General features: G+C 47.1%; 1 protein-coding gene across 1 annotated transcript; it reads right to left on the reverse strand.

Moving 5' to 3' along the window:
* Nucleotides 1-707: 707 nt before the first annotated feature.
* On the reverse strand, nt 708-5,599 carry LOC308038709 (tau-tubulin kinase 1-like; the record flags this gene model as incomplete). Its single annotated transcript, XM_080341484.1, is given in 4 exon segments — nt 708-864; nt 866-1,141; nt 2,248-3,830; nt 5,594-5,599. Coding segments are annotated over 4 exon segments (2,022 nt in total).
* Between the last annotated feature and the right edge of the window lie 2,200 nt (nt 5,600-7,799).

Raw genomic sequence — 7,799 nt, forward strand, 5'->3', positions numbered from 1 at the left:
TCTACTGAAAGAGCAGCCGTGTCGCTGAGCAGAAATGCCAGATGGCCCCCTCTGTGGGACACACTGGAGCAGGTAGCAAGACCTGCCTGTCTCCTATTCACACCTGCAGAGGCATCCCTGGAAAGAAGACCCCCTGCTCCAGCCTGCCCCTGCTCTTATCTCAGCACACAAGGATGCATTCATCCTTCTTGGCTAAGCTGGTGACAATCCTTTGCTAACACAGGTGACAGGAAGTGAGCCAGCACTCAGGTAAATGGTGGAGGCCAAGGCTAGCATTTTCCCAGACACAAGAGAGGAGGGATCTGCCTGCAGAACAGGAGCCTTCCTGTCCAGCAGACCTTCCTCTCATCATCTCTGCTCCTCTTTCCAAAGCCAGGGTTGGTGTTGGTGACTGGTATTGCTAGAGAGAGGGGAATGCCTGGGGACGGAGGGGACTTAGGCACTAGGCAGGCTGCCTGGGTTGCTGCTTGGTGCTGTGCATTAGCAAGCGTGAGCTGCAGGCTGGATGTCTCCCTTGAAGAAGGTTCTGTGGCTCACATGCTCTCAGACCCTCGGGAGCTGATCACAACTGTGTGGGGTGAGAGTGTGTGAAGCATTGAACTACAGCTACTGCTATACACTCGTGGGTCCAGCACGGAAGGCTGTGCTGCAGCATCTCAACTGTATACTATATGCTGAAGTTACCCAGGGCTGGCAGAAGAAGACCATTATCTGGCAGCAGCCTTACTCTCCAAGGACATTTGCTTTCCTTTGGTTGCTGGACTCTGAGTCTGGGTTTTTGCTCTTTGTTGCTTTTTGGCCACACCAGGAGAGGTCAGGGAATCCCCTGTCAGCCCCAGGGCCTGAGCTGCATGCTGCGGGGGAAGGAGAAACTCGCTGGAGAGCAGTCCCTGGCTTATGCTTTTGGCAGGGAGAAGGGTTTTCCCTCCAAGGTGGCAGCAGGCTTCTGGGAGAAGCACTGGGGTTTCTTGAAGGAAGGACAGGGCTCTGAGGGGCTCTGAGGGGAGATCCACAGCTGGACCTCCATGAGCTGCTCCATGGAGGAAGAGAAGTGGAGCTCAGTGAAGGAGGAAGCCGACTTTGTGTCTGTGTAGTTCGCCGCTCGTTTGGGACACTTCCAGCTGGTCTCTGTGCCTGAAGCCTGCAGAGGAAGAGAAAAGGGAGGATGAAAGGGAATTTCTGCAAGGGGCTTAGGGCTCCTGGCAAGTTTGGCATGAATGTTGCTGAGCAATTATAAGAAGTCTCCAGCACCAGAATGACAGGAGTTTTGCTGTGGACAAGACAGGGCACTGGTTTGAACACTCGTGCTGTTAACTAGTGTTGGCCCTGATCCTCCAGTGCTCTCTGAGACAATGCACAGGCATGGTTTGGCCAATAGCACATATCTGTGACTCTTCTTGACATGCAGCATGGATGTAGCAACTTCTTTCAAGGTAGCAGGTACAATCTGGGAATGTGGGGATGAGCTGGATTGCACCAGCTGGCCTCTGACAGTAACTACTGGTAGATAAACCAACCCACAGGGATGCCCTCCTTTCACCCCACACTTCTGAAAGAGCAGAATTTGCTGGACCTGTGGCAGAGCCACATCAGCATCTCTGCTCCTGGGCTGGGCCTCCAGACCCAAGTTCAGGAAGAAAAGCCAAACACTGCAGAATTCACAAGGCTCACTTCCCCTTATATGTGTATGCTTACTTGATAGAGAACAAGGTACCTTCAAAAAAATCCCAAAACACAGGGATATGTAGGAACTCAGACCATGTGGAGGTGGTCCGTGCTGTTCTGGATCACTGACAGAGCACAAGCACGTACATCTCCCTCTCTCCACCTCTTTGCATGCTGGCCATCTTCTGAGGCAATCACAACTGGCAACCTTGCAGCCCTTGGAGCTCTAATCACAATAGCCAGGTCAGTCACAACTGTGCCAAGTATGCTGCAAAACTGAGAGCTCAACAGGGGAGGACTCTGCTATTATCAGGATCAGATCAAATGAACGAGCTTGTGGAACGGAAGAAGGCCTCAAAGCCAGGGCAAGAGAAGAGGGCTTTGGCCCTTTGGCCAGACTGAGCCAAAGAAGGCAGAGAGGTGGCAATTTCACACATCAGTGAGCTGAAATTACTGTAGGAAACAGAGATGGACCACTCATTCAACCCAAGTGAAAGGTAAAGCAGTAGGAGGTGAGCCAAGTCCTGGCTGCATCTCCTTAACAAGTCCAACATTTTGCATTGCTCAGCATTTTGGTCTTACCTGTAGGCAAGAGCTGCATCCTGTGCAGAGCTACATAGCATGGCCATTGCAACAGCCATGGAGCTCTCAGACTTTGCCACCTCTAGCGTTGTTTTCACTGGTGTGATGGGCCGAGGAATTCTGCTCTTTGTGCTTATGAGTCTTTCTTCTTTCCCCAGGGGGGCAGCCTTCTCTTTCCCAGCCTTCCTTGGGACTGAGTCATCAGAGTCATGTGTGTCCTCCTCAGAACCAGTGGCTGAGAGGGTTTCTGAAGCCCGCTGCCTCTCGTCACTGGAGAATGCTGAGGAGGAGGCCTCTGAGGCCAGCCGAAGAAGGCGGTTTTGCCTCTTCTCCATCACGAAGCGAGCCAAGTCAGGTTGCTTTGCCCTCTTATAAAGCCTCTCTTTGGCAGAAAGTGATGTTGAAAGGTCTGAGCCAGTGTCCTCCTCAGAGAACAAAATGGGTATTCGACTTCTATACCTGGAACCAAGAGGCCTCCTGGGGCCTTTATGCTGTGTGTTGAAGAGGATCTCTGCTCGTTTCAGGTGTTCTGCCACCAGTGCTGACTTCTCAAGGTCAGGATCCCTTGTCACCACCTTACCAGGCTCATCCAAATCCAGCGAGAGTGACACTTTGTCAGAGAGCTCTGGCTTGTCTTTGAGAGGCTTTGCTTCAGCATTGGGAAGGGGCAGCTGCTCCCCTGCTGTTTCTGAGGTGGTTTCAATGTGATTAGCCGAAAGCGCAGAGCTCTCTGTCTGTGCCCCTTCCAGTCCTGAATGTATGCTTTCATTCTCTATCTGCACCAGGTTGTCCTCCAGCTCTTCTTCAATGATGACCTCCTCAAACTGGCCCGGAGGGCAGTTCTCCTCATGCCTCATCAGCTCGCCACTGGAAGACATGACACGTAAGTGGGTCTTTTCAGCAATAGGAACAAATGTGCACTCAACTTTGGTAAAGGGGGAGGAAGCTGTAGCCACTGTCACGGGGGGCTTTGGTTCAGATTTAAGGACTGAAGAGAGGGTCACTGGCTCGGATACATGCAGTTGGCTATCCATAGGCTGTGGCCGCTCACTCTGAGGAGTCAGTGCAGCAAGAGTGCCCAGATCAACTTCTGGAACCAAGTCTGTGGTCACTGGAGACTCTTTCAGATCACCTGGCGAAAATAGCACTAGTGTTTTTGAGCCTTCCTCCAGCTCCAGGTCCCCACCAGCAGTGGAAGCGCGACCCTTGGATCCCTTCTGGTCATCAGCCAGGAGTGTGGAGGGTGCACACTCCTGGCTGCGCTCTGTGCTTTTTTGACTCAGGCCACTGCTGGAACCATTGTGCATATCAATCTCATCCCCTTCTTCCTCTTCCTCCTCCTCGTCTTCTTCCTCATTGTCTTCTTCCTCCTCCTCCTCTTTTCCATTTATTTCCAGATAAGGTTCCAGAGGTTTGCAAGGGGCAGTCAAAACAACATTTGAGAAATCAACTTTCTTTATCCGCTGGGATACCTTAGGCTTTTCCCAGTAGTCCGACATATCTTTTCTGAAGTCTTGATAAGGCAAACTTAAAGGCACTGCCTTGGGCAGACCATTCATTTCAAATGACTTCAGCATATATGCCTGCAAGAAGACACATGTGACAAAAGAAAAGGGTTAGTATTCAGACATAGCATGGACACAGACATCAGAATCAAGAGCAGTGGGAAGCATCAGTCGAAAGGTTCTAGTCCATGACACTTTCAAAATACATGCCTAAGCAGTGATCCCTCAATCATTTAATTCATACAAACCTTAGAGAGATTCACACATACTCATAAATGAAGGCAGAAAAATGTGCCAAAGGAGTTCCTTTGTCAGCAGTCTTTACCTGGACCTAAAAGAGATTTTTGCAAGCAATTCCTCAGGATTTTTTTCATGTTTACCAGTTTTCTTCAGTACTTATATATATTTATTGCAATATTTAAATATTTACATATTCACTTCTTCCTTACTGGAACCATTCAGCAACTCTCTTTCATTCCTAGGCCATGGTGAACTCAAGGGGCCCCTCAGGGCCAGCTACATTTGCTGATGACTTTTCCATATTATCCACCATTGTCTTGGGGGCAATACCCTTGTAGTGCTCCTGTGTTCCCCTCTATGCTATTCATCCCTCGCTCCTGCTCTCACATCCCTCCAGCAACTCATACTTCTGACTCTTACAGGCTCCTTCAGCTTTCACTAAAATGATTCACAAGTTAAGTCATGAAAGCTGACATATAAAGTATTATTATTAGACTCTGGGGTGTCCAAAAATTAAAAGCAATGAGAGGACAGAACAGCTGGTCTTTCTTGAGCAGCAGTCTGTGGTGGAGAGATGGCCCATAAGGCACCAGGGGTAGGTTGTGAAATGATTACAATACCAACAGAAAAGCAACAACTCACACACACATGCACACACTTGAACAAATAAGCAAAATAAGCAAAAAAATCGCAAAATAAATAGGCAAAATAAAAGTCCATTGAGGTTTAGTCTAATTAACAATTAGTTGCAAATTAAAACCACAGAAGCATCACTCTGTAAAATGGATTAAAAAACCAAACCAAACCAAAACCAAATCCCAAAACATTTAAGTCACCCTTCTTTAAGAGGGCTGGGAAACAAAAGCCTCTCTGTAAACTCAACCAATCAATAATGCATCACGTTACTTTTCAGTCTTAATTATGAACAGCAGGCTCCAAACATCGGTGTTTGCAAGTGGCATTTGACAGTATCAGAGGCTACGACTAAACAAGCACCCATTTAACTACCTGGGCTACAGAGCTGCCATCAGCCAGCACATTCATCTGGCTATGGGAACAGAACATTTTGTCTCTGAGGGGGAAAGAAGCCCTCAATAGCTTTTCAGTCCAATGATACAATTTCAAATTGTGCTGTAAATCTGCATGTTACTCTGTGCAGAGCAACTGCCTTATTAGTATGTCTGAAAAATGTAAGATCTCTATGCTCATGTATAACAGGGACATTTCAAATAGCTCAGTGGGCAGCATCAAGCTGTTATGCATGGTGAAAAATTGTTATCTAATTCCCCATGTATTTTCTATTTCCCTACATGGACATTGCACCCTAAGCACAATAGTGATTGTTTGACTTCTGCCTACCTGTGGGAGACTTGGACTGCTTAACCTGTTGCATGCAATACCCCAAAATGGTCAGAATGCTTTCCTTAAAGAAGCCGCAAGCTGTTGTTGTTTTGCTGCTGCATATGCACCATGGAGAAAATCTGAAGAGCATAAATATGCCAAAAAATATGGAGGACAGAAGTTACCTACAAACTCAACTAAAAGAAACTTTCTTGAAATGCTGCTTGGATCATTTATTAATTTAACACATATTTTTTTACCTTCATTGCTATCATCACCTGAGGCTGTTAACAAGGAAGAATGTCCTAGGGCATCAAAGTATGAGATTGGCTTCACTATTGAGTTAATGTAATCAGCAGCTAGCTGTAAGCAAACAGCCTGCCGGACCAGGTGTTCCCAGTTTGTCCTCTCTTGGCAGTCATCATGTGTCTTCTGTACTACAGGTCACTCAGCTGCTCTAGGACTTTTTCCCAAAAGCTGGAGAAGAATTTTTCTGTTCTGCTGTGCCAATGGGAAGATGCCAGAAGATCAAGAGTGGAGAGTCTTAGCTTGCATCTTAAAATTGTAGAATAAAAAAGGTGTAAGGAATCTCTGGAGGTCTCTGCTCCAGCCACCCCTCAAAGCAGGACTAACTCAGAGATGTCTGCTCCAGGCCATGTCCAACTGAGTTTTGAGTATCTTCAAAGATGGAGATCTCACAACCTCTTTGGGATCCTGTCCTAGAGTTTGAGGCTTTTCATGCTGAAAAAGTTTTTCTTTATATCTAATTTCTACATCTAATTTTCCTTTTACCCAGCTTGTGTTCATCACATCTCATCTTTTCATTGTGATCCTCTGAGAAGAGTCTGGCATCATCCTTCCATCAGATAATTCAAGGAAAAAATAAGATCCCACCCCAACCCTTCTCTTTTTAAGGCAGAACAAACCTAACTCTCTCAGCCTCTCTGTATGTCATATGTTTCTAGTTCCTCATCATCTCGGTGGCCTTCTGCTAAGCTCACTCCACTATGAGAAGGAACTATGCCATGAGTTGAGGCAACCATCCCATTTTAAAAAGCTACCAAGACTGTGAGTGGGCAGAGCTACCCTGGATCTGGACAAATCTGAGTCAAAAAGACTGCTTTTGCCTATAGCAAGCTCCGATCTCCGCCTATGTTCCTCACTTTCTCGGAAGACACATTTGCCTGTCTTTGGGCAGTGAACCATTTTTTTCCAACCTGCTTGGGCTTAGATCTTAACTCCTGGGTCTTTTGACTTCCCAGTCAATTGTCCAGGAATGCATATGGCTGTTAATTAGTCTGAGCATGTGTGCCCCACAAAGTCTCTGCATTTCACATCTGTAACACTCTGTCTTTTCACTGAATTTAAATTAAATTTGGCTAGTAACTACTTTGGGCAGCAATATGTATTTGGAAGGCAATAAATATGCCTGCTTTGCACAGAGGCTACAATTAGAATATGAAGAGGAAGGAGAGTCAGGAGAGAAAAAGATCTACCTGCTTGTATTTGGTAGAGGCAGAAATCAGAGCCTTCAAGTCCATCTCTGTCCCCGTGCTCATCAGCAGCTACGTGGAGTCTGGGGATTTGTCTTTAAACTGGTGGGGTTTCAAATTAGCAGGATCATTGGCAATAGGACATCCTCAGAGGAGACTTACATTACCCAATATGGCAGCTGGAAAGTTTCTACATCCCAGTGATGCTGCAAATACTGCAAAAATCAGCAAAGGTGCAATCTCCACGGAATTACAGAATAGTTGGGGTTCAAAGGGACCTCTGGAGATCATCTAGTCCAACCCACCTGCTAAAGCAGATTCAGCCAGAGCAGATCACACAGGAATGTGTCCAGGTGGGTTTTGAATGTCTCCAGAGAAGGAGATTCCACAACCTCTCTGGGCAGCCTGTTGCAGTGCTCTGTCACCCTCAAAGGAAAGAAGTTTCTCCTCATGTTTACATGGAACCTTCTATGTTTCAATTTGTGCCTGTTGCCCCTCATCTTATTGTTGGGCACAAATGCAAAGAGTCTGATCCTATCCTCTTGACACTCATCCTGGAAATATTTGTGAGTATAAATAGGGTCCCCTCTAAGCCTTCCTTTCTCCAGACTGAACAGACCCAGATCTCTCAGCCATTCCTCATAAGAAAGATGCTCCAGACTCCTAACAATCTTTGTAGCTCTCTGGTGGACTCCCTGCAGTAATTCCTCGTCCTTCTTAAACTGGGAAGCCCAGAACTGGCCACGGTACTGCAGATGCGGCCTCACCAGGGCAGAGTAGAGGGGGAGGAGAACCTCCCCTGACCTGCTGGCAACACTTGTCACAGCAAGTTTACAATCATGCATTAGAAGTTCCCAGGTCCCCTTGTCACCAAGAATGTAGCCAGATGTGTTCTTCTCAGACAGCAGCACAGAGCAGACTCATGCTGGTGGGTTCAAGAGCAGTACCAGCATCCAGGTTGTTAATGTGCTCC

Source organism: Nesoenas mayeri, assembly GCF_963082525.1.
Source record: "Nesoenas mayeri genome assembly, chromosome: 3".
Taxonomy (NCBI): domain Eukaryota; kingdom Metazoa; phylum Chordata; class Aves; order Columbiformes; family Columbidae; genus Nesoenas; species Nesoenas mayeri.